At 36.0% G+C, this 26,098-nt stretch overlaps 1 protein-coding gene across 1 annotated transcript in view; it reads right to left on the reverse strand.

Annotated features, from left to right (window-relative positions):
• smap1 (small ArfGAP 1) overlaps positions 1–26,098 on the reverse strand; it is a 167,889-nt gene that overhangs the window by 59,116 nt on the left and 82,675 nt on the right. The window contains exons 4-6 of the mRNA XM_039738283.1: positions 23,953–24,028; positions 19,268–19,342; positions 15,576–15,665 (exon numbers count right to left, since the gene is read on the reverse strand). Of these exons, the coding sequence (XP_039594217.1) occupies positions 15,576–15,665; positions 19,268–19,342; positions 23,953–24,028 (241 nt within the window). The remainder of the gene's footprint in view (positions 1–15,575; positions 15,666–19,267; positions 19,343–23,952; positions 24,029–26,098) is intronic.

Genomic DNA, 26,098 nt, shown 5'->3' on the forward strand with positions numbered 1-26,098 from the left:
AAGATGCATTTCTCTTAAATCAACAACAAAATTTCATTAGCATAATTAAAGATAACCTCCAGGTTATCCCACCTGGTTAGTGTCACAGCAAACTACTTTTGTTCTGATCTTCACTATGTTTTTAGTGTTCGTATATTATATGCGATAAATTTCCTTATGGCTTATAATAGTTGGATAACAGACATACTTGTGATTGGTCTTCACATGATTATGTAGTAACGCTTTCTGCTCTGACAGTACATATTTGATTCTTTGGTTGCAGCAAATGCTGTCCAACAGCTGCCCTCCATCACTGCCTGTAGACAAGTGAACTCAGTGATGAATGACAGTCTGCATGCCGGTGGACAAATCATCTCAGGGAAAAAGGTAAAGAAGATAAAGAGCACTGGACCTGCCAGTCTAGCATCAGAAATATTTTTTAAAAAACAAAGAACAAAAAGATTTCATACAACTTGATTAGCTTTGGGGGCTCTGCAGCCCACATTAGTCTGTAGAGATGTCTGGTGTTAGTGTCATGGTTGCATGCTAATTGTACTTTAAATGGCCATGAAGAACCATCATGTGTTCACTGTTATAGCATAAACTCTAAAAAAGTTGCAAAGAAGTTTTGCATTAAGTTTATTGTGCTACTCGTAATACTATTTTAAACTGGTTTGATAATTCTCAATTTTATGGCAATGCGAACAACGCATTTGTTATGTTACAGAGAACTGTAAAAACACCAGAAATTATCACAAGAGTGAGACACGCTGTAAAACAGACCCTTGACAATTCTGCACAATGTTAAATCGGTAGGATTAAAAATTTCAAACTAGACTGTTTGCCAAATTACTTATCAGGATTTATCCCGTCACCTGTATAAAACACAAATATCAAACAAAACTTTATTAGTAATAATTAAGCTGTGTGACTCAATTTTTTCTGTAGCATATTGAACTGTTAAATCAAAACCAGGGTGTTGTATTAGATGGTAACTTATTTAGAAAAAAAATACTGTTAGAAGGTGGAGTTCTTTTGAAAATGTTATTTAAAAAAAATTAAGATTAAGTAAATAAAAAGCACTGATTAATTATTTTTAGCACTTTATTCCTTATCCGATGCCATGAGTCAAGAGATTAAGTGGCCATACATTGTTATTTCAAAAATGAACACATCCTAGAGCTGTACCCATTATAAAGAATTAATTTTTTTCTCCGCTTTACTAAAGGTTAACACTAGGTATTTATAGTCAGATTCTCGTCGCTGTTTTTTGCTTTCCACCTTTCTCATCTAGTAATATTTATGCACCAATATGGCCACTGTAAATTGACTGTGTATGTCTCTGCTGTCATTACGGTAATAATCCTCTTCTTGGGTCTAAATATAATATTCTTATTTGGATCCTCTAATTAAAAAAGTTTAAGAACCCCTGCTTGATCTAACAAAAACTATTTAGTGTTTATGGTATTGCAGTATTATATAAGGTGGTTGTCCTCAACTTAAATATACAACAGTTGGAAAAGTGTTCCCCTGAAATAAAAGATTGGGAATCACTGAACTAGAACTATGCTGCACCTCAGCTACATACAGGTTTAGAAGAGGATTTGTTGGTTAAAACGAGAAATTATTTTTTGAGGAAAGTCTAAACTTTTGGAAAATAGCCCATAAGAGGCACAATTGATGCAAAAGGATCTCATTAAAATATTTTTTCTTTAATTGAAACAAAAGGATAATTGCATGGTGTCAAAAAAAATCCAAGCATTTCTAAATAAATATATAAACTAAGGGGCACAAAAAAACCCTTAACTGATTACTGCGGTACCACCCTTTGTTATACAAGACAGAAAAACACTACTTAACACAGCTGTTATGCTATCTATAATCAAGTACTTAGATAACTAATCAGAAAATTATGCACAGGCATTATTTCAGCATGTAAATCAAGGAGTACAGCAATTCCATATCACTTACTTTACCACACAGCAAACGCTTTGCATTTTGTTCACATAACATTGTTAATGGCAGTACCTACATAAGGCCACAATTTGGTTTTAAAAAAGGAACCGTGGATTCAGACACCTTCTGTTACAAATAAACACAAGACTTGCTATTTGACTGCATGCGTTTTTTCTCAGGTGAGATCAATAATTATGTTACATGAACTACTCCATTGTAAGGTACAATTACAGTACTGACACATGAGCGCATGGAGTTTAGGGGAAGCGCACACTTGGGTTGTTTGTTGTCTTAATCTATAATCTTATATGTAGCACTGAAATAGGCATAATGTTATGAAGTGCAGCATCAGTGACATTGCACATCATGCTTTGTGGGGAAATGTTCCTATAAACAGTGCAGGAAAATATTGAATCTTAAAAAATGACGATGTGGTGATGTGGAGAACTTGAAAAATAATAAAAATAAAATTTTATAGAAAATGGTTGGTGTTTAATGACTTAACTGCATGTACTAATGTTTCTTGATGAATAAAGATTCCAAGATAATACAAAAGACCAGCAGAAAAAAAAAATTACCTGAAGCAAAAATATACATATTATGAATTTCTAATTGATGCAATATCAGCATTATAGTATACATTTGTTATTAAAATACTGCTTTGTAAAAGTTTAATGTTTCCTGCTTTATCAGGCAGGACTAATTTGAAAACTTAGGGAGGCTAACTTTGTTGTTGCGTATACAATACAGAAGATTTCTTTGAAAATTAACAATGTAGGGGGAAAAAATAAAATAAAGGTACAGAAAAAAAAAAACAAACCACAATTGGTGTGAAAGCCCTGGCCATGATGAGGGACGGAAGATTGTTCCATCCTTTTCAGCTTGCTGATCAAATATGAAATGTACTAAAGGTTTTACACTACTTGTAAAATTCAAATAACGGATTAACATATCCTGCACCATCTTGACATGCTCTGTAAAAGGTTTCTGCCTTGCTTCCAAAACAGGCTGCCATAACTTGCGACCAGGAATTAAAGTGGTAGTAAAAATTGATGGATGAGGAAAAAAAAAAAAAGTCATATTTATTATTTGATTGTTATAATTACATTAATGTATCAAAATTTTAATTGCTGTAATAACCGCTGAATTTCACAATTTAATTAAACAACTTAATTTTTATTGCCATTTTAATATACAATTCTGAAAAATAATTTCATGTTTACAACATACAGTGTAGAACTATGGATTTTCAGGCTGTAAACATTAGCTCATAAAAGAAAAATATAATTAGAATTTCTGCTTATTAATTTTCTAACATTTTCTGGTATTTGTAATAAAGATAAACAAAAATGTAAAAAATAACAAAAAGTAAATTGTAATTTTCCATGATTGAAAATCCCTAGTTTTTAACCAACAGTACACACTCTTCTGTGCATATGCTTAATTAGCCTTTTCCTTAACATCATTTCACTTTTGTGCATCACATCTAGGAATATTTTTTTATGTTAATGCTGACGGCAGTGCATTTACTTGGTAGTTCTCAAGAGCTTTACTAAGGATTATTGGTGATATGCTCCAGTAAAATAAAAGCTGTAAAGTGTTGCTTTATTACACCACCAGTCTCTACAGATCCAGTTTCAAGCATATAGTGCATCCAGAAAGTATTCACAGCACATCACTTTTTCCACATTTTATGTTACAGCCTTATTCCAAAATGGATTAAATTCATTTTTTTCCTCAGAATTCTACACACAACACCCCATGATGACAACGTGAAAAAAGTTTACTTGAGGTTTTTGCAAATTTATTAAAAATAAAAAAACTGAGAAATCACATGTACATAAGTATTCACACCTTTGTTCAATACTTTGTCGATGCACCTTTGGCAGCAATTACAGCCTCAAGTCTTTTTGAATATGATGCCACAAGCTTGGCACACCTATCCTTGGCCAGTTTCGCCAATTCCTCTTTGCAGCACCTCTCAAGCACCATCAGGTTGGATGGGAAGCGTCGGTGCACAGCCATTTTAAGATCTCTCCAGAGATGTTCAATTGGATTCAAGTCTGGGCTCTGGCTGGGCCACTCAAGGACATTCATAGAGTTGTCCTGAAGCCACTCCTTTGATATCTTGGCTGTGTGCTTAGGGTCATTGTCCTGCTGAAAGATGAACCGTCGCCCCAGTCTGAGGTCAAGAGCGCTCTGGTGCAGGTTTTCATCCAGGATATCTCTGTACATTGCTGCAGTCATCTTTCCCTTTATCCTGACTAGTCTCCCAGTTCCTGCCGCTGAAAAACATCCCCACAGCATGATGCTGCCACCACCATGCTTCACTGTAGGGATGGTATTGGCCTAGTGATGAGCGGTGCCTGGTTTCCTCCAAACGGGACGCCTGGCATTCACACCAAATAGTTCAATCTTTGTCTCATCAGACCAGAGAATTTTGTTTCTCATGGTCTGAGAGTCCATCAGGTGCCTTTTGGCAAACTTCAGGCGGGCTGCCATGTGCCTTTTACTAAGGAGTGGCTTCCATCTGGCCACTCTACCATACAGGCCTGATTGGTGGATTGCTGCAGAGATGGTTGTCCTTCTGGAAGGTTCTCCTCTCTCCACAGAGGACCTCTGGAGCTCTGACAGAGGGACCATCGGGTTCTTGGTCACCTCCCTGTCTAAGGCCATTCTCCCCCGATCGCTCAGTTTAGATGGCTGGCCAGCTCTAGGAAGAATCCTGGTGGTTTCAAACTTCTTCCACTTACAGATGATGGAGGCCACTGTGCTCATTGGGACCTTCAAAGCAGCAGAAATTTTTCTGTAACCTTCCCCAGATTTGTGCCTCAAGACAATCTTGTCTCGGAGGTCTACAGACAATTCCTTTGACTTCATGCTTGGTTTGTACTCTGACATGAACTGTCAACTGTGGGACCTTAAATAGACAGTTGTGTGCCTTTCCAAATCATGTCCAATCAACTGAATTTACCACAGGTGGACTCCAATTAAGCTGCAGAAACATCTCAAGGATGATCAGGGGAAACAGGATGCACCGGAGCTCAATTTTGAGCTTCACGGCAAAGGCTGTGAATACTTACAGTATGTACATGTGATTTCTCAGTTTTTTTATATTTAATAAATTTGCAAAAACATCAAGTAAACTTTTTTCATGCTGTCATTATGGGGTGTTGTGTGTAGAATTCTGAGGAAAAAATGAATTTAATCCATTTTGGAATAAGGCTGTAACATAACAAAATGTGGAAAAAGTGATGCGCTGTGAATACTTTCTGGATGCACTGTATTTGAAATTTTTTTTTCTGCTTGATGGTTTACTCAAAAACTCTACTAAAATGATCATCTCAATTAATTTTAAAGTTGCACCTTTCACTATTGGGCAAAGGTGCAATATGTTTAATTGAAGTAAATAAAAAGATTTCAAATATTTCATATAAGGTCATTTTCAACCACCATGATATCAGTTTCCTATGTAAAGCAACTCTGTATCATAGGGAACACTTGACAAATCTCAGTTAATGTTACAGCAATACCAGCAAAAAATAGCCTCATAACACAAAATCCCTATAAGACATTTAATTGCATACAACTTTGAACATAACTGTATGTTCTGTGGTATATACAGAAGGTATTTGGTACAATGAAGAAAGACTAATTAAATATTTCAGATAAAGCATTTTTCTTTGTATTAATGGCATTATAATATGAATCTGATAAAATAGTATTTAAAATTACTACATTCTCACAACACTGAAGTATATCCAGCAAAGCTGGAGACTCCAGGGAAACACTAGAATAATGGTTTTAGCCAATTCTCGAATTTTAAACAGCTCTATATCTAGTATATATTGATTATGCACAAAGCCAGTGTCAAATATATTGAATAATTGGTTGCAGGTGTGCTACTGCAGCCTATTTAAGGACAGAATGACTTAAGGGATTTTAAAGGTAGTTAGTTGGAACTACTGTATGTATTCTGCAAAGGAAACATTATTTGTAAATGTCTTTATTACTGTAATTCAATTCACATATACTAATTTTACATTGACAATAGGGGGAAAACACACCAAATAATGTTGCATTAGGGAAAATGGTTCTCTGAATGCTGAAAATAGAGAAAAAGTCATTCTGCAAAAACATTATAGTTAAGAATATCTCCATGTATAAACTAAAGCTTCTGATAACAACAACAACCTTTAAATGTGCTACTTATAAATTTACAATATTAGCATTTCATATTTATTCAAGTTGTGAAAAATGAAGCCAAAGATTTAAACAAAATTAATAAGATCAGTTATGGGAATAGTGTAAAAGCAATACTAACACAAACTAAATTTAATGGATAAAACATTCAAATGTATCAAAACTGAGAATGAGAATACATTTTACTCTGAACAAATTATTATAAAATCACTAATATTAGATATAGTGCCAAGTAGGGATGTACTGATAGTACCCCTGGTACTTGTGTTGGTTGCATCATACAGCTTTTAATGGGTACTGGTCTCACAGGTAGGTGGTTTAAACAGTTTAGAGAATGGGTGCAAAATGCAAAAAGTTAAAAATCTATAAGGTGGCTAGAAGTAAATCAGTAATTAACTGGAATCTTCTTCTTATGCAAAAGACGACCCTCTGATAAAATGATTTTATACATTACTGACATTCCTTTATTTTACTAAAACTAAAGTTATCTACTTCCTAAATATTATTTAAAACTTGTGTCATTGGGTTATCCAGAATTTGTATATACATCAACAGGCATACACACACCAGCATCAGGACAGAATGATAAAAAGTTTAGGAATAAATGCAATGCAAATATTAAAACTTGGAACATCTTTTCACACTTGGGGATTATGAGGTTGCTGTCTCTGCCTAATATCTCAGTCCTAATCAGCACAAATCTCCATATTTGCATCAGAATACATTATATCTAACCCTTATTAAACAGGTCACTAAAATTAATGTTCACTTTGCAGATGAAATATGAGAAAGCAGTTTCAATCAACATTCATACACTTCTGACTTAGTAATATTAACCTTTAACATGAAAAATAAATCCAGACTTTAAATTCATGCATAGTGATATTCAAAATGACTGAACTTTATCTGCATTGTAAAAAGTAGAGATAATTGTTTTTTTAATCATTAAACAATATGTATTCATTTTCTAACTCCAGGTTACAGTAGCAATGGCTGGGGCCTTTGTTGATGGGACTAAGTGCTAGATGCAAACCAACCACAGACAGGGTGTGTCAGTCATTCAACTATAGTCTAGTTTTAATAGCCTAAAACTATTATTTTTAAGATGATCCTATTGCCACTGCATTCATAACATATACCGGGAAACCATATTTCTCAACCTTGCAATCCACACCCCACTGTAATATTTCAGCAACTTAAAATAGTCATTTACTTTAAAAATTCATATAGCAAGATGGAGAAAGCTCAAAAGATACTTAGTGTCTAATAAATGAAGATCAACAGAAAAAAAAACTTGACAGTTGTGTATAAATGATCATACAAGAACTATATGGTCTAAAAAAAGCAGCTTGTCAAAAACGACTATGTGTTTTGTTTTCTTAAAGTGTCTTCACGTATCCATCAATTTTCTGAAACTGTGTTCCCATTACAGAGTCTCGGGGAGCAAAAAAACAATTCAAATAGGGAAGAAGAATGAAATCATAAGGCACAGAGGTGCCTTATAACAAACACAGATATGTCGCTTGATTTGAAATTGTGAAAAGTAATAAAGCTAAAAGTCTAGTGATGTAGGCTTGATATTAGAGACACAGATCAAAACTACACACAAAACACAAACAATCTTTTTATGTTATGAACAACAAGAAATTATAGCATACAGTATATAACTCAGCTTTAAAGACAGGTTTTACTTACCTGTAAAGCTGCATCTTTCAGTTTATATTAACCTCAAATACATTAATTAATATGTATGAAAAAATAGTTAAAACATAGTTCAGAAGAATTCTGATTTAGTGTCAATTTAGTATATAGGTGCCTGGTTTTTGTGCTTCCCTGGTTGTATTAGTATCACTCTATTGTGATACACTCAATGCACATCAGCATTTTTTTCTCCTCTAAACCACTTGCCAAAAGGATAAGCACTGATCACAGTGGGATATGTGGACTACATCCAGCAGGTGCAATTGTCACAGTTGGCTCCTTTTGATTAAAAGAGAATACTGCCTGTAATGTTTTCTGGTGCAGGTGCAAATGGTGTATGAGCAACCTCCCATTTTGCATTGGAAGTATTGTGCAAGCAATTTTTCTCTGTCAAAAAGGATATAAAACATTACTATTGCCAATGTGCATTATCTGCATTTTGAGTGATAATTATTGGTTCTTGTGAGGGGAGAAAGAGGAAACTCTAAAAATGTATGATAAACTGTTGAGATTTGAACACTTTCATCATGATTTGTCCACGCATCCTACTTATTTTAATAATGATGTTTTTATTGACAGTGATATGTATGATTTAACAAACATGCTTATTTCATTATTATTATTTTATATACAGTATACATGTGGTTTAGGTTACCAGCCAAAAGGAAGTTCTCTGAATTGGAAGTAATTTTCCTGGATTGTAAATGTGAGGGAGCAGCAAAGGTAAGCATTTCAGTTGTTATGATATAAATGGCCCCTATTACAGTATCTGTTTTGGAGCTTGATTTGTCAATAAAATTGATGCAAAAAGTCTGAAATGTATCACTACCTTCAGGTTAACTAATTTTATCTATGATAAATACCAGGAGAAATTCTTTGATTTGTTTTCCACAGAACAAGGTCCAGTGTTAAAAGTGAATCACCTGATAGAGTTTAACAGAGCTTCTTCATAGACCTAATCCAAATTTCTAAAATAATCATTGGCTCAGCTGTCAGTTTATAAATGGCAGGGTAATGAAAGAATCTACCATCAGTAATAGCAGGCATTTCTGAGCAGTAAATGAAATACTTTAGGAAGCATATATTAAGGGTGAATTGTCCATGGAAAGGAAAATAAATAAATATACTGTAGCTTACAGGTACATGCATTTTCCACGTAATTAAAAGTTTTGCAAGACTCAAACCAAGATGGCAAGAAATATGAGAGGATTTTCATTGAAGAGTTGCTTGTGCTATTGATAGTCAATACACGCTGCCCTGCTCAATGTAAAATGTGCAAGGATTAATATAAGTTTCAGTATAAAAACATCTTTGCACCTCACTCTAATTTTGGGACTCTATTTTTGAAAACTACTGCAGAAATTACTTAAATTAAAAAATTTCAATGTTACATAAAAAGAGCTCTCAGTAAATAAGCGTTACATTTTCCAGACCACCACTTTTAACCCTACATCTGATACTTCATTTCAACAGGGGTGGGGGCAAGCTTTTGCAAGGCTGAATATAATATTGCTCTAAGCTAATAATCACACTTCTGTTGAGATAAACACTGCACAAGTTGTTTAGTATTAGTACACTGCTAAGTTGTTTAGTATTCCAGACACGGCTCAGTCAGAACTCATATTAATCCTGAAGCTGAAAGTATAGAACTGAACCTGTCACTTTAATCAATCCAGCATCCAAGTTTAGGTCAGCAAATAGGGCAGATTTTATTCTTCTACTTATTCCCAGAATGCTTTTCTAAACTTTGAATTCCAGACAAGGTCACAGAGAGTGTGCCCTAGCAGAATTCACCTGTCGTCCAGCCAAATCCCCAGAATGAAAATACTAACTGGCAGGCGAAGCTATGAATAAAATTTGTCTGGCAATTCTTGCCAATATCTGTTTATGTTCTTCTGCCTCATAAATTTGTTTAAGCTTGTAGAATAATTGTCAAGAGCTAAAATCAATAGATGCTGAAAAACGAATAGCAAGCACAGTTACAGTAATGCCTACAATTTAATTGAACATGTATTACATTGTATTTTCTTCTAGAATAATTCCCTTAAAATTACATACATAATTTACAGAGATACAGAAAACTAAAATATATGGAAATAATTACCATTTTTAAAAAAGTAGTAGATTCAGATGAATTCACTCTGAAACTATAATTGACAAAGGTGAACCAAACCAGGTATATTCTAAAATAAAATAGTCTAATAACAAGCAGTTTGCCTGCTAAAAACCTTCAGGAAATTCAACAGGGAATAGCAGCACCATCTGTGCAGGTCAACTGTTGACAGGCACCAGTGAAAAGCCAACAGTATTTATTGTGTATAAGAAATTTCATTAATAATTTCTGCAAAAAAACGCATGTATATTATTTTCCAAAATGCATTTGAATATTCATGTAGTACTCCACCTATTCTGCCGAGTCCTTTCATAGCACTCTTCAGTACTCATCATTTACATTATTAAATTCATGACCGAATGAAACAATTATTTCCAATGTAGGGCATTATATTATAATTTTAGAACAGCCCATCTTACCAAAACTAATCAAGTAAAATAATTAAGTATATTGTTCGTTTTATTTAAAAAAAAAATTTAAAGAATACCAAAATACGGAGCCCCTGACTCTTTTTTCAGTAGTATGGAGCCCCGTTACACATTAATTCAGCGAACAGATTATTCTTCTTATCTTTTCCCCCTTGCCGTCCAGTTCTTATTCAGGTACATTTTATTTTGCAAGCCGTCTTCATTTGTTTCTGTCAGGGTTGATCTCCCCATGAAATGTAGTTTATCATTTACACACACAAATTTCTGCTATTCCTTATTGGCAGTGTTTCACTTAAGAGTAATCCAGATCAGGAAGGAGAAAAGAATGGACTCTCTTTGTGAAGGGAAAACTGGCGCTGTGTGGTTTCTTGTGCATGCTGATTAGTGATCAGGGATTCCAAATGATTCAAATATTCCTGCTTCACAAATAACTGATGTTTTATGCCAGGATGGGCATTTTAACTATAACTGAAGTTAATAGAAAATGTCTCAAGCATCCATGGTATGAATCATTAACTTGTTTGAATGTACTACTGAAATATGTAGGGGTAAGGGAAAAAAAATAATTTGTTCCAATTTAATACTTCGTGCAAACAGTACGGGGGTCCATATAGTACTACTGCTACAATGAAAGATAAATTTGCATTGAACAATCTAAGAACAAAATATATACCCCCAATGTGTCAGCAGCACCGACTCTAACTGGGTTTGCTTCTTCTCCAGCAGAGCACAAAGGATACCAAAAAACAGTTAACGAGCTAAAAGGTAACGATCACCACAATGATTATCGCAATAACTAACTACTGGTCTCTGTGGGGACAAAGAATATGAGGAAAGATGTAAAAGACATAAACAAGACAAATGAGAAGCTGCTTCAGGATATAAAAGACTGGGAGAAACGTTCAAGTGATCGCGTTGAGGCCACCTTTAAAGTCCCTTCCTTTCAAAGATCCCAGAGTACAGTGGGAAAAGAATCTTTTACTCAACATTTCAGAAAATGGAGTGGAAGGCAACCATGCACGGAATTCACTCTAGCTCCATATACGCAAAGCATACAATTATTCAACTTAAAATATCTTATCGAGCACATCTATCTCATTTATTATCAGTTGTTCAAAATTTTTCCAGGGCAAGATCCAATCTGCAAATGTTGCAATCTAGTTCCAGCCGCATTGGGCCATATGTTTTGGACGTGCATCAAATTAACATCATTCTGGACCAAAATGTTTAAATAGCTATCAGACAGCGATGGTGTCGCAATCACTCCTAATCCATTAACAGCTGTTTTTGGTGTACTCCCAGATGGGCTTAAAGTGGAGAAGTACAAACAAACTAATTGCTTTTACTTCACTACTACCATTTAGACTTATCTTGCTCCACTGGAAGAATCCCAGCCCACCTCTTTTAAATCAGTGGTAACTAATGTTATATACTATTTGAAAAAATCTAACTCTCACTTAGTGGATCAATTCATAACCTTTTTAAAATATGGCAGGATCTAATCAATAACATTTTACAATAAGATTTTATATTGGGGAAAAGAATTCTCCTCTCTCTTTTTGACTCAAAGTTTTAGTCTGGCTGTTGGCCTTCCTCTCTTTCTCATGGGTGGAGGTTGAACTGAATTTAGTTCATTAAGTCTGACTTATTTGTATGCTTGTAACAAATTCAATAAATACACACACATACACAGAGAACAAGTCTAAACATTATGTGACATAAAGGCTAAGTTACGTTTCATTGAAAATGATCTTTTAACCAACAAAACAAAAGGAAAAGTTGTAGGGAAAAAAAACAAACCATCAATCTTTTAGTTATTTGCATGCCTACATGACTATTTCTTTTTAACTTTACATACTCTTTCCAAGATCTGTAGTTTAGTTATTTATTATACTCTAACCTGACTGAAAACAGTATCTTTAAGACTACTCTTACTCACGTCTAGGGACAGTTTTTTTTTTTTAAACCATACAGTATAGAGATTTTTACTGTCATATGAGAACTCTATTTCCTTGTGTTTCCATTCCCATCACTCTTTTGCCCATATATTCACTCTCGCTCCTCATCACATATTTTTATCATTTCAACCTACTCCTGTACTTTCTCAGATATCCTGTTTATTTTTATTGTACTTGTGATTGTCTCATTTCCTATTCTGTCCTTTTTTGCAACTCCACACATCCATCTCAACATTCTCATGTCTTCCACATCTAACATCTTCTCATACACTACCTTTACTGTCCATGTCTCAGCTCCACAACTCACTGCCAGTCTAATCACTGTCTTAAAACCCTTACCTTTAACCTTTGCCTTAATTCTTCAATCACGCAATACTCTTAGTACCGTCTTTCAATTGTTCCATCCAGACTGCACTCTATAGGTTATCTCTGCACCTAATTTTTCACCTTGGGCTACAACTGATCCTAGATATTTATATTTATTCACTCTTTTCAACAGCCCTCCTTGCAGGCTAACGTCTTAATCCTGATCATAAATAAACATAGAAAGAGGACAGTATATTGTAAGGCCCTTATCCATCCTTCCAACTTCCTTTCTACTTTCTCTTTTCTGGTGTTACACAACACAATGTCAACAGCAAAATGCATGCACTAAGATGATTGGTCTGTTATTCCATGACTCAACACATCCGTAACTACAAAAAAGAGTTAAAGACTTAAAAGATCCCTGGTACAGACTTACTTGAACTAGGATCTTGTCTGTTACCACAACACTGCTTTTAGCCAGAGTCCAAAATCTCTCATACATATCCTGCAAAATCCTCACATACTTTTCTGGCACTTCTTTCTTTCTCTTGCACCACCACACCTCTTGATGTGGTACTCTGTTATAAGCCTTCTCCAAATCAACAAACACAATATGCAAACCTTGATTCTTCTCTATGAGCAGAGTACAAAGTAAAAACATTAACTCAGAGGATACTGTAAATTGAGTCACTTCATCCCTAAGCAGTGGCAGATGGGTGAAAAAGTTTTTTTGGTAAATTTTTGTCCCTATTCCAAACTGAGGACCATGTTATTAGCCTAATACAGCCAGCGTTATGACCCAATGAGAACACTAGTACAAATCCAAATATTGATTAAGTACCAAACCTTACCAACAATATCCTGAACAAATCCAAATATAAAAACATGTTCCTCAATCAGTGTTTTCCAGAAAAAATTATGAAGACCTTAGCTTAGCTTTACTTCATCAATGCATTAGCCAAGGAATACTCCTTTTGCCATGTCACAAGCTCTAGTCTTGTAAGGATGATATTTTTCACCCTGTGTATTAGTCCACCTTGCTTTTATAAACTCACCTTCCACCCTAACCCTCGGTCCTTCCAGTAACAAAATCATTATCCGAAAATCTGGCATTCTCACTTGTAACTTTGGACCTGAAAATGTAAATAATTCAATACTAAATAAATAATCTTGAAATCACTTATCATAAAAATTATAGAAATCTGTAGAAGATTTGTGGAAAATGTCCAACCTCCACATAAATATTTCAAACCTTTCTTCTGAAGCTGTGAGGCAGCGCTACTAATGTGTTGCCCTTGTACAAAAAAGTCTGAAGTTATTTTGCACTGTAGTGAGATCTATCCCTGAAACAACTGATGATCTATTAGGAACTCTTCTAATTTTTTCACACCACTTTTCTTATCGAGAGTCACAGAGGCAGCTGGCCAAGCAGGTCAGCCCAGACTTCAGTGTTCACAGCTACAGATTTCCTGTAAGGGAATTCCCAGGCATTCCTAAGCAACCCAAGACATACAATTCCTCCAGGTGTGTCCTGGATCTGCAATAGGGTTACCACCCAGTGTGACTACTCAGGAGCAGCCCCAGAAGCAGCCATTAAGAGGACATCCTTACAACACACGCAAACCACCTCAACCGACTCCTCTCGCCACAGAGGAGCAATGACTATACTCCGAAGCTCTCGCAAATTGCCAAGTTTCTCACCCAATCACAGAGTGTCACCCCAGCAGCTCTGCGGAGAAACCTCATTTCTGCCACATATACTTGTGATCTCATTCTTTTGGTCATTACCCACATATCATGACAAGACGGGGATGCAGATCATCCAGTAAACCGAGAGTTTTGTCCTTAGGTTTGGCTCATGCTTTAACACCACAGGCAGGTACAGCACCCAAAGAACAACTGCTGCTGCTCAAATCCACATGTCAATCTCACATTCCCTTCCACCCTCACTCATGAACAGGATACCAGGATACACAAACACCTCCACTAAGGGCAGCTGATCTCCACTACCCCATATCCTTTAATAAAGGGATAATAAAAACACAGAAAACACAGTTGGTTTTATTTATATTGAAATGACCCATTGCAACACCTCCTAACCCACCACCCAGTAAAAATCCAATAACCCAAAGCACCTAGTTAAATTTGTTCTGGTACTGAACCTTTGTTTCTATAAGATTTCTGCAAGATTTACACTCATACTAATTCTGAAATGGCAATTCACCTAACCTACATGTCTTTGGAGATGTGGAATTAAACTCCACACTCATACTGGGAGAACATGTAAACTTCAAGCATAAAATTCAAATTGATGATACCAGATCAGTGAAGCAGAAGAACTATTGTGTCTCCAGATATAAAAGCTTCTCATCTATACAGCATTCGTTTGGCTAGTAAATTACATTTCCATTGCTATTACTATACATCTCTATTTTTCACTAAACAGCTTCAGATGCATTTGTGGTTTTGTGCTCCTCTTATTTTCTTATTCACATGAATACTCCACCCTCAACAATTCATTGTGAACATACTAGTAACAGGAAAGTATCCTTACCTAAAGAAAAAAATTATCATGGGTTCTTGGCAGTATTTATCACATCTAAGTAATGCTTACCATGACTGTGAAAAAATAACTTTGGCTAAATAGCGCCAGCTTTATCCATTAAGAATACACCTTTAGTGTTTTTAATGAATTTTAAGGGAAAATTATACTGAACGGTGCTAGTCTAAAGTATCACAAATAATGCTTTGCAAGTGACTGATTGATGATAGCCACAGTAATAATGTGCCATGTGTAAAAAATATCATTCAGATGTATTGTTTTTAACATTTGTTCATGAAGCAACAAAAACAAATTGTTAATGTATTTTCTAATGGAGTCCAGAATATAAAGTCATTATATTTAGAAAATAAAGTAAAACACATACTTACAGATTTTACTTTATCAAATGTAGCAATGTTCTTTATTTTCTCTGGTTCCTTTTCCTTCTTCTTTTCTTCTTTCTTCTTTTCTTTTTCTTTCTATAATGGCATAAATTAGAAATAGATTACATTCCACCTCTTGTCAGTACCTATTAAATGCACAAGCAGGACTTCCCAATTGAACTGGAAAGCCTAAATTCCAAGGTGGACCTATGAACTTAAATGACTAGACTAGACTGGCCGGCAGATGCAAGTTAATAAACATCCTTCCAAACACTACAGGACAGCTATGCTATGTGCATGTATGCATGCTTGTCACCTGTCTTTAACGTTTGACTCAGTACCACTAATGAAGCAAGGTTTTTATTTATACTCCTGCCTAGCTGCAAGAGAACAATTTTAACTCAAAACTCCTATAAACTAGGAGACAAGAATACGGCAGGGTATTGTTATACAGACCAATGGTGAATAAACAGCTAGCCATGCTTAATTGTTGCTCTGCAATAAAGATCAGTTAACCTTGTAGCATTTAAGATCATTTTAAATTCAACTTAAACAGGTAGGGACAAAGAGGTTATTCATGGTAGATGTACTGTAATCATTGGACCCCCTCTCACTCAAAGTCAAGTGTGCATTTAGCAAATATCAATCAAACTCTGAGAAAAGAGCAAGATAGTAAAATTAACAGTAAATTACACCTATTTGACACGTCTCTGCAACATCGCATGGACATCGGGGACAGTGCCTCTGGATTGGCAGACCGGGGTGGTGGTCCCCCTCTTTAAAAAGGGGGACCGGAGGGTGTGTTCCAACTATAGAGGGATCACACTCCTCAGCCTCCCTGGAAAAGTCTATTCGGGGGTTCTGGAGAGGAGGGTCCGTCGGATAGTCGAACCTCGGATTCAGGAGGAACAGTGTGGTTTTCGTCCTGGTCATGGAACAGTGGACCAGCTCTTCACCCTTAGCAGAGTCCTGGAGGGTGCATGGGAGTTTGCCCGACCGGTCTACATGTGTTTTGTGGACTTGGAAAAGGCATTCGACCGTGTCCCTCGGGGAATCCTGTGGGGGGTGCTCCGGGAGTATGGGGTACCGGACCGGTGCGGCATCCGCAGTGATGCGGGCTCTGCATCGGTCTGTCGTGGTGAAAAAGGAGCTGAGCCATAAGGCAAAGCTCTCAATTTACCAGACGATCTACGCTCCTACCCTCACCTATGGTCATGAGCTATGGGTAGTGACCGAAAGAACGAGATCGCAAATACAAGCGGCTGAAATGAGTTTCCTCCGCAGGGTGTCTGGGCTTTCCCTTAAAGATAGGGTGAGAAGCTCAGTCATTCGGGAGGGGCTCAGAGTAGAGCCGCTGCTCCTCCGCATCGAGAGGAGTCAGATGAGGTGGCTCGGGCATCTGATCAGGATGCCTCCTGGACGCCTCCCTGGTGAGGTGTTCCGGGCACGTCCAACTGGGAGGAGGCCCCGGGGAAGACCCAAGACATGCTGGAGGGACTATGTCTCCCGGCTGGCCTGGGAACGCCTTGGGATTCTCCCGGAAGAGCTGGAAGAAGTGGCTGGGGAGAGGGAAGTCTGGGCCTCTGCTTGTTGCTACCCCGCGACCCGACCTCGGATAAGCGGAAGAGGATGGATGGATCGATTACACCTATTTATTCTTTTAAGGAAAAGCAGAAATTTTCTAAACATATTAAAGCCCGTGACGTTATTTCTATATGCCTTTTGTTTGTCATTAGATTATATTTTTCTGCTTCATAAAATAAGCATATCTTGGTTATCTTGATATAACAGCAGGAAACTAATCCAAAGAAGAAAGTTTAAATACGGTCAAAATTTTGCCGAAAGCTTCATTAATGATAGGCTTTTCAAAAAAGTGAAGTAGTTAGTTAAGTAACAAACACATTAAACTTCATCTATATTTACTGATTCCTTGATCCAGGATCAATCTCTTTTCTTAATAATTTCATACAACCAAATGCAAAAAGTAGAAAATTATTTTACCTTACTTAATATGTACTGAAATGTATACTTTCAAATTACACATTCCTTGCATATTACAGTATACAACATGTGTAAAGTTCAGTGCAAATTAGTAGGTAAACAAATTTTGATGGATAATTGGTATGTGCTAGTAAACCTAGCTTCACAATCATCAATCTAAAAACACTACAGGGTACAAAACTGCAAATAATCCAGAAATAAAATGTGCATCTATAGCTACTATATTTAGCACAAAATAGCACTATAGATAAAAATGGTGCATAAATGTGTATACCCAGACAGTAAAAACAACATGGAAACATTGTGTGTCCACACTATCCATTAATTCTTTCAGTAATCGTCATACTTTGAGCCTACTGCTATGCAACAGTGCAGATAAGTATATTAGAATTCGCGTCTCTGACCCAGTGAGATCTCACATTGCTTAGAGCACATTATAACACGTAACAAGCTACATAATCACAGTTAAATACGATCAATGATCAGATTTACGTTAATGCAGTTATGCATTTAGCTCTTACAACATCAACAGATAATTCCAAACTATTTTGGACAGTGGAAACAGGTCTTCAGAACAGCATACTAAATGATGATTGGAAACTTGTCAGTAACACCATGACTTTGTGGCCACATCAATGATTTTCACAGGTGGCAATAGTACAATCTGCACTCTGCTATATAAACCTATATATAAATAAGCACTCACTTTCAGGTACCATTACTTTGCAGGACATTTCCCACATGCACAGCACCATTTGGCTTGTATATCATAATAGATACTAGTTGTATATTTTGCTAATTATGTCTTCCCAGTTCCACCTCAGCCTTTATTCTCTCGGCATTCACTCACCAATGTATTATGACTCGCATAAATAAGGCTACTGAAAGTATCCTTTTCTCATTCAGACATATTGTTTTACACAACATTTCAGGACAAATTTGTAATTCAGAGATAAGCATACATGGACTTTTTATTAAAGGCAGAGTCTAATAAATGAACAATATTTTCGTAAAAACACTTTTTTTGGTTTATGTAGCTGTTCTTGATTTAGCTATAAGATAGTAGTTAAGTCTTCTAAATTGCTCTTCATTCTCCTGCCTTCCTTTACCTTTCTCCTCACTAAAGAATGTCATCTTGTTTAATGCCCATGGCCCAATATGATATTATCACTCTGCCAGTAAAAACTCTTTACTGCCACTATAAAACATGTTCTCTTATTTTTCATATGGCTAAATGTGGAAAAAGTGGCTTAAATTATTCACATTTAGAAATATTAAATGTTTGCATAGCTCATGTTCTTTACAAAAAAGTGAAACTAAAAGATTAACTTTATTTGGGAAGTGCCTTAGTAATCACATAAACTAAAAGGTAAATCTAGAGAAACAGGCACGATGAAGCCCCATTCCATTTAACAAAGTGTTTATTTTTTGAATTCCACAATACTGCCAGATGAAAATAACATTAATGACATTTCAGGTAAGACTTCTGAGAAAAACACCTGGTAACCACCAAACATATCACCATTAATTTGGTAACACACAAACTAGCCTTCATCCATACATAAGTCTTCACACTTAATAAGAAAGTCACCATGCATTTAAGGGTTTCATTAGATACCAAAAAACGGTTTCTGGAAAACAAAAAGATACTATGCAAACTTACAAATACAAGAAAGAAGAAGAGCAGGACACAATACCTCTATTTTGCTTTTCTCAGCTGCTGCTTGCAAAGAAGGAGAGGATGTCGAAGGCAGTACAACATCAGATGATGTCTGTGTAATGTAAAAGGAAAGAGTACAGAGCTAAAGCAGATACAGAGAAGAGAAAACAACAGGCAGAAGCAACAAAGCCAGTGTGGCGTATTAGGCCAGTGGTTCCCAAGCTTTAAGCCAAGGATCCCCAAAATGTTCATCTATCTAGTCAGGGCCTCTCACTAATATAACCCTATGCTGTAAAACGGATCATGATCTTGAATTTTCATTACTGCTAACAGCAGTCACACAGCATGTGTTTGGACAATAGCAGACCAATACAGTCGATTGTGGTTAATTGGACCACCGGTTAATCGGACCAGCCAACCAAATTACATAAGCCTAATATTGTTTGCTTATTTGGACCAAAATTCTGTTAGATAGATAGATAGATACTTTATTAATCCCAAGGGGTTTAATCGGACCAAAGAACGTTACAGAGAATAAGAAAAAGAAGCCACATGTTGCCCGCGGAAAGCGGATGTAAAGCAGGTCAGCGACATTGAGAAGATCCCTGGGCTCCCCAGGAGAATTTATGCTTTTATCAAAGGTCAGGAAGTAGGAAAATGTGTACCAAGTGCAAACCAGTGGGGAGAACATGCCTGCCCTTTCTTTCCTAAAACGGACCGCTCAGTAACATGAAGTCGAGCGTAAACATGAGTGTCCATACAAGGAATTCCTTCCTGTCAATCAGGATTAAAGTTTACGCGAGAAAGCTTTTGCTTCAAGAAAGTCAAACTGGACGCTTTTAGTGCCGAAGCTTTGAATGGCGAGCATTTTGTGGTTCTCCTGACCTCCACACCTTGACCCGGAAACACCAAGATTTTGTTCAAGTACAGTGCGTCAACAGAATGCGTCAGATCACACTAGCCAAGTTCTTCAAACATTCACTGGAATTTGGTAATGTAACCTTTTTTATTGTGCTTCGCTTGCTGAGTGTCGTGTAGATCGTTTTGAAGAATCTGTAGATTTCTTTTTCAATAAACAAAGTTGTAAGCACTGCAGTGGGTTGGCACCCTGCCCGGGATTAGTTCTTGCCTTGTGCCCTGTGTTGGCTGGGATTGGCTCCAGCAGATCCCCGTGACCCTGTGTTCGGATTCAGCGGGTTGGAAAATGGATGGAAAGTTGTAAGCAACCGTACATGTACATATACGTAGTTTTTTTTTGTACGTTCACCATACGCGTGTGCAGCACAATAAAAGTCATAATGGCATTCTAACGTTACTTATAGCACGTCTCATCTTGGTTGCACATGTAGAGGGCATGTTCATGTAATCGGACCAGCCGGTTTTTAGGACCAAAATGATCGCGTCCTGATGTGGTCCGATTAACAGGAATCGACTGTACTACAAAAATGCAGATGTGCAACGACAGCAGACAATCGATGTTGTGTGACATCTCTAGAACCTAAACAGTTCTTCTCCCTCCAGAAATATATTTTCAATTTGCTCTCATTTTTTTTTAAAGTATTGAACTCTTAATAAACACAAATAAAGGTTATAATTCTTTAATCCTCCCCCAAATATTGCATTTGGGGATTTTAACAAGAAATTACAGATAGCTTTTTGTGCATGTCTGTCTTAATTTTTCCTATGTACGATATATTTTTTTTATAATTTAATATAGGAACAGTGGTGTGGCTTGATACAGGACAAAAAAATAGAAAGGCTAAATTTCCATACTTTAAAAACATATGAAGTTATTTATGAATTCAGATTAAAAGAAACAGAAAAATAACTTGCTAATTACATAAGACTAGTGTTGAGCAAACCCAGCAGAGTTCACTTCCATCACAACTTCAGCAAAATTACTGATATGTTCAGGAACTTCGTTGAACTCTGGAAAATGTATTTAAGGCAATGGGGAAGAAGTACCTGAACTAGTTTTGAGTGGCTTATAATGGTGAAATGGTCTTTTAAGTGTCACTGAAGGCTATGGAAGAGACTGAAAACTATGCTGTACTGATTATTGTGCCCAAAAATGTGATCTGAGCTGTGGGAGACAGTAGTGCTAACCACTGTGCCAACACACCTCAAAACAACAAAAGACGCTGACGGAATGTATACCACAAGTCAAATCTATCAAACAGCCACAAACTAACAATAAGTAAATAAAATACAGATCATTGTGCACAAAGAGTTCCAGACCCTGGGGCACACTTTGGCCATGCCATAAAGCAACAGCATTGGACTGGGTTGTTCAACTGTTTAAAGTGTGCGATGCAGCTTTCCATTTATCTGTGCAAATGTGTTGCATTTTTTTCTCCCTTTAGGAAGAAACGCCTAGTAAACACTAGTATATTTATTATTATTATTTACTAGGATCTCATTCTGACACGAGAAGGAGGATCAGGGATCCTTTAAAGCTTGTTTCAAGATTGCAGCTAGGCACATGGTTAACTATGCATGCAAATCAGCGATTCCAATCCCAAGACAGCCTTGGGGTTAATGTCAAGGAGGTTAAGCAATGACAACAGTTAACACACATTATGAATTAATATTAACACTAAAACAAAATGTTAGATATGTTTATAATATTTTCAATAATTATTTATGTTAATTTTTGTTCCTCAATGTACAGTCTTGTGGACTAGTCAGAAAATTTCTCAAACTATCCCAAACAATTATGGTACACCAAACAAATTTAACCAAAAATATTGTAAGGTTGTCAGACCAGATCTGTGAGAGAGACAGAGAGAGAGAAAGAGAATGATGGCACTTGCATATGCTCTCTTTTGCAAAAATCCATCAGTCTTGGGAACTGATTCCCAGGCAGACTAGTGGCATGTACAGGCACAAAGAGACAGGGAGGAGAAAGGAGAGGATGCCATTACCACAAACCCTGTGTGAGCACAAGGAGACCTCAAATTGGCATGGAAAGGAAAGGAATCTTGTAGCAATAGCATTGAGACAGAGCAGTGGAACTAACTGTAAAGCTGCTGAGACTTAAGTTCAGTTGCCATTAGGCCAAGAATCCTTTTAAGGACCACTTTTTCCTACAGTTATTTAGTTAAGTTCCCATGTACATCATCTGGCAGCTGCTCATGTACTGCTCAAATTTGAACTACACCTCTTACTTCTTTCACATCTTGTAAAACACTTTGAGTTACATCATTTGTATGAGAATGTGCAACAGAAATAAATGCTGTTGTAAAATGATCTACTCCTATCTTCAATTAATAGTGGATGATCTCATCCTGGGAACTGTTATTTATTGTTAATATACAGTAATTACAGATAAGCAGCTAATGCCTGCATTCTGATATCTGTATTACATGAACATAAAACAGGAATGGATTTCTTTCTTTCAAATACATGATATATACACTACTACAAACATTAAAAGTAACCTTAAAGTCAATGAAAGTCATTTGGAGAGGGGGTGAAATAAACTATATGAACAGAGTAAAACTGTTAACAAGGAAAATGTATACTGTAGTGGTACATAAAAGTACCTGTTTAGTTAGATAAAATATCCACATTTACTGACTTTAGCAGAGTGAATCTATTGTACATGCGAAACACTGACTTGATCTAAAATCCTTGCAGAAAATTCATAATGCAGTACAAAAGTCTATAATTTTTAAACTGATTGACTGGTGAGACAATTTCCTAATTTGAACTCCAATACGACTTTGTTTAATGCTCACAAGCTTGAAAGCTTATACAGTAGACAAATGAGAAGATTCCCAGGCAACTGACACTAATGAACGAAGTGGGTTCCAAAAATGAATGGATGGATAGAAGCACAACTGTAACAATACTTCTATTAGTACAACCTGACTACAGACCCACATTGTTTTGAAAAACTCATTGGAAACTTCAAAAGACTTTTTTGGAGGACAGTTATCTTATCCAAAGATCTTGACCATACATTGTTGTTCTCTCTCTTGTTAAAATTAACCGTAGTCTTAATGAATTTATTACAATTTTTACATTTACGTTTTCTCATTTAAAGATACTGTATACCAATGTTGTTTCTTGTCCTGTCCTAGAGTGCATTTAAACACAGGGAACTCCAGTTTCTGTATTACATCTTGTCTGAAGAAGGGGCATGAGTTGCCTCGAAAGCTTGCATATTGTAATCTTTTTAGTTAGCCAATAAAAGGTGTCATTTTGCTTGGCTTTTCTCTACAATACTTCTATTAGAAAGACTAAACAGAGAACAGGCCACACAAGACTAAAACCAAACACACACAAATTGATAACAAAAAGGTCAAATGTAAGAGAGAAATCTAGGGGCCACAGCTGAAAAATAAACACAAACAGCTTAGAATAAGAATCACAGATTAGCGTCATTTACTCAATTTATTATGAAGCTTGAATCCTTTACCTCCAAAATCCAAGGCACAAATAAATAAAAAAGGCAAAAAAATTAAGATGAACTGAAGCAAAATTTCATAGTTCCTAAAATATAATAGAGCTGTGAAACAATTTGGGACAATTATTACAAACCATGATTTCTATCAAACTATGGAAAAGCAAAAGCCCAGTCATGGTGCAATTTTACTGGCGTTTTGGGCTGAAGCCTAACACTGACAAGTACAGAAACATATTTCAATACATATGTTTTTAAGAAGGTATCATCAATATAGTGTTAGTGATGCTTTAAGGACTTCAAAGTTTACTTACAGTTAATCCATTTATGGCATTCTTGTCATAATACTTCTTCTTTTCATATTTATCTCTGATGAAAAACTCCACAGCTCTGAAAATACCCGAGTTAAGAAAACCATGAATAAAACCACAAAAACTACTTTCAAAAGCTCCAGAATTTTAAAAATATGAGAAATACAAAGTAGATACACACTGCAATTATGGCTAACACAAAGACTCTCAAGATGCTATTAACTTAAATTACTATATTCACAAATGCCATAATAGCAAAATGTATAATTTACTATTAGGTTGTTTTAAGAGGTAAATATTAAATATCTGCCAAATACATTACAGCTGTGAATTGATGGCGAGGGATTTATGGTTGGTGTGGGGGGTGTGCAGCAGCCCTGTCAAGGTTGACATTCTTAAAAAATGAAGCCAAGCTGTAAAGATTGTTTTTAAATATGCATAACTAAAAAGTATGACTAAAACATCTTGAAACTTTTGAAACTAATAAAAGAAAGTTTACAATGTAACATTTTGATAGGAGTATCATGTGACTGTACCATCCGCTCAGGGACCCCACTAGTACAAACCCAATATGACAAAGTAGAGCACAATCTTCAATTTCAGTTACTGCCAACAGTAATAACACAGCATGATTTGGGATAAAGCAGACCTATCAAAATTAAAGTAAATGTTTAACTACAGTAAACGACTGGCACATACTGTATGTTATCAAATGTTATTGGCTAACTCTAGGCAATAGGTTCTCAATCTTTTTCCTTGACATACCCCCACTAGGAACTGAATCTTTTGAAAAACCACAATTTGCTCGATCTTTAAATTGTTACGTACTGAATCCTGTTTAGGCACAAAAAGATAAAGTTGATTTTTTGTTTTTTATCCCCCCATCCCTAATATTGTATTTTGGTATTTTAATAAATAATCAGAGATTTTGTGTGTATTTGTTCATTTTTAGTTTTTCTTATGTAAGGCATAAATAAATTATGTTTTTATGTAAGAACAGTAGGCTTTTTGATATGATATTAAAAAGTGAAAGTTTAAAATTTTCAACAAAGTAAGCACAGGGAGACTTAGACTTGGACAATGAAGAAAACAAGGTTGGGCGAGTGAGATGGGAGTGAAGTCTTACAGCATGGAGCAGAGGGATGGAACTGAAGCAAACCCAAGCAAGAAGTTTCATTAATTTAATTCAATTAATTTTTTTTTTTTGCGTGTATTGCTCTCAAATATCACCTGAATGCTGCTTGCGTATTGCTCAGCTTGAACTAGCAGCTGTAGTCAGTAACTACCTTGATATTAAGACTTGTTTAAAGCAACAATTGAAGAACATTTTGAGTTATAGCTATTTAAAATAGAACTAGAATTCTTACAGGCATGAATTAGCCAATTTCAAATTGCAAAGTATCACTAAAATAAATTAGCATACATCAAAGGAATACTCCAACAGAATAGAACTGATTGCGCCCATCAAGAGCTGGTAGCCAAAGGTAAATTTGATTTTGCTTTCCTGCAAAGAACTATGCATCCTCTCTCTCTGTCTGATCTCAGACAAATGTAGATTAAACACGACCATGAATCAAGCTGCATTTTGCCTCCACGCCACTTGTCAAAAAAATGTCTAAACAAACTATTAGTCATTTACACATCCCCTTTCTTTAGGTGAGAAAATTGTTGTCAGCTACTTTAAGTTCCTGAAATGCACTGATTCCAAAAATTAAACTGACGTTGAGTATATCGATTTAATCTAATGGCTTTAATGCAGTTGTGCTTGAAAGTTTGTGAACCCTTAAGAATTGTATATATTTCTGCATAAATATGACCTAAAACAATCAGATTTTCACTCAAGTCCTTAAAGTAGATAAAGAGAAACCAGTTAAACAAATGAGACGAAAATATTATACTTGTTCATTTATTTATTAAGGAAAATGATTGAATATTACATATTTGTGAGTGGCAAAAGTATGTGAATCTTTGCTTTCAGTATCTGGTGTGACCCCCCTTTACAGCAATAACTGCAACTAAACGTTTCCTATAACTTTTGATCATTCCTGCACACCGGCTTGGAGGAATTTTAGCCCATTCCTCTGTACAGAACAGCTTCAACTCTGGGATGTTGGTGGGTTTCCTCACATTAACTGCTCGCTTCAGGTCC

Source organism: Polypterus senegalus, chromosome 16 (genome assembly GCF_016835505.1).
Source record: "Polypterus senegalus isolate Bchr_013 chromosome 16, ASM1683550v1, whole genome shotgun sequence".
NCBI lineage: Eukaryota > Metazoa > Chordata > Cladistia > Polypteriformes > Polypteridae > Polypterus > Polypterus senegalus.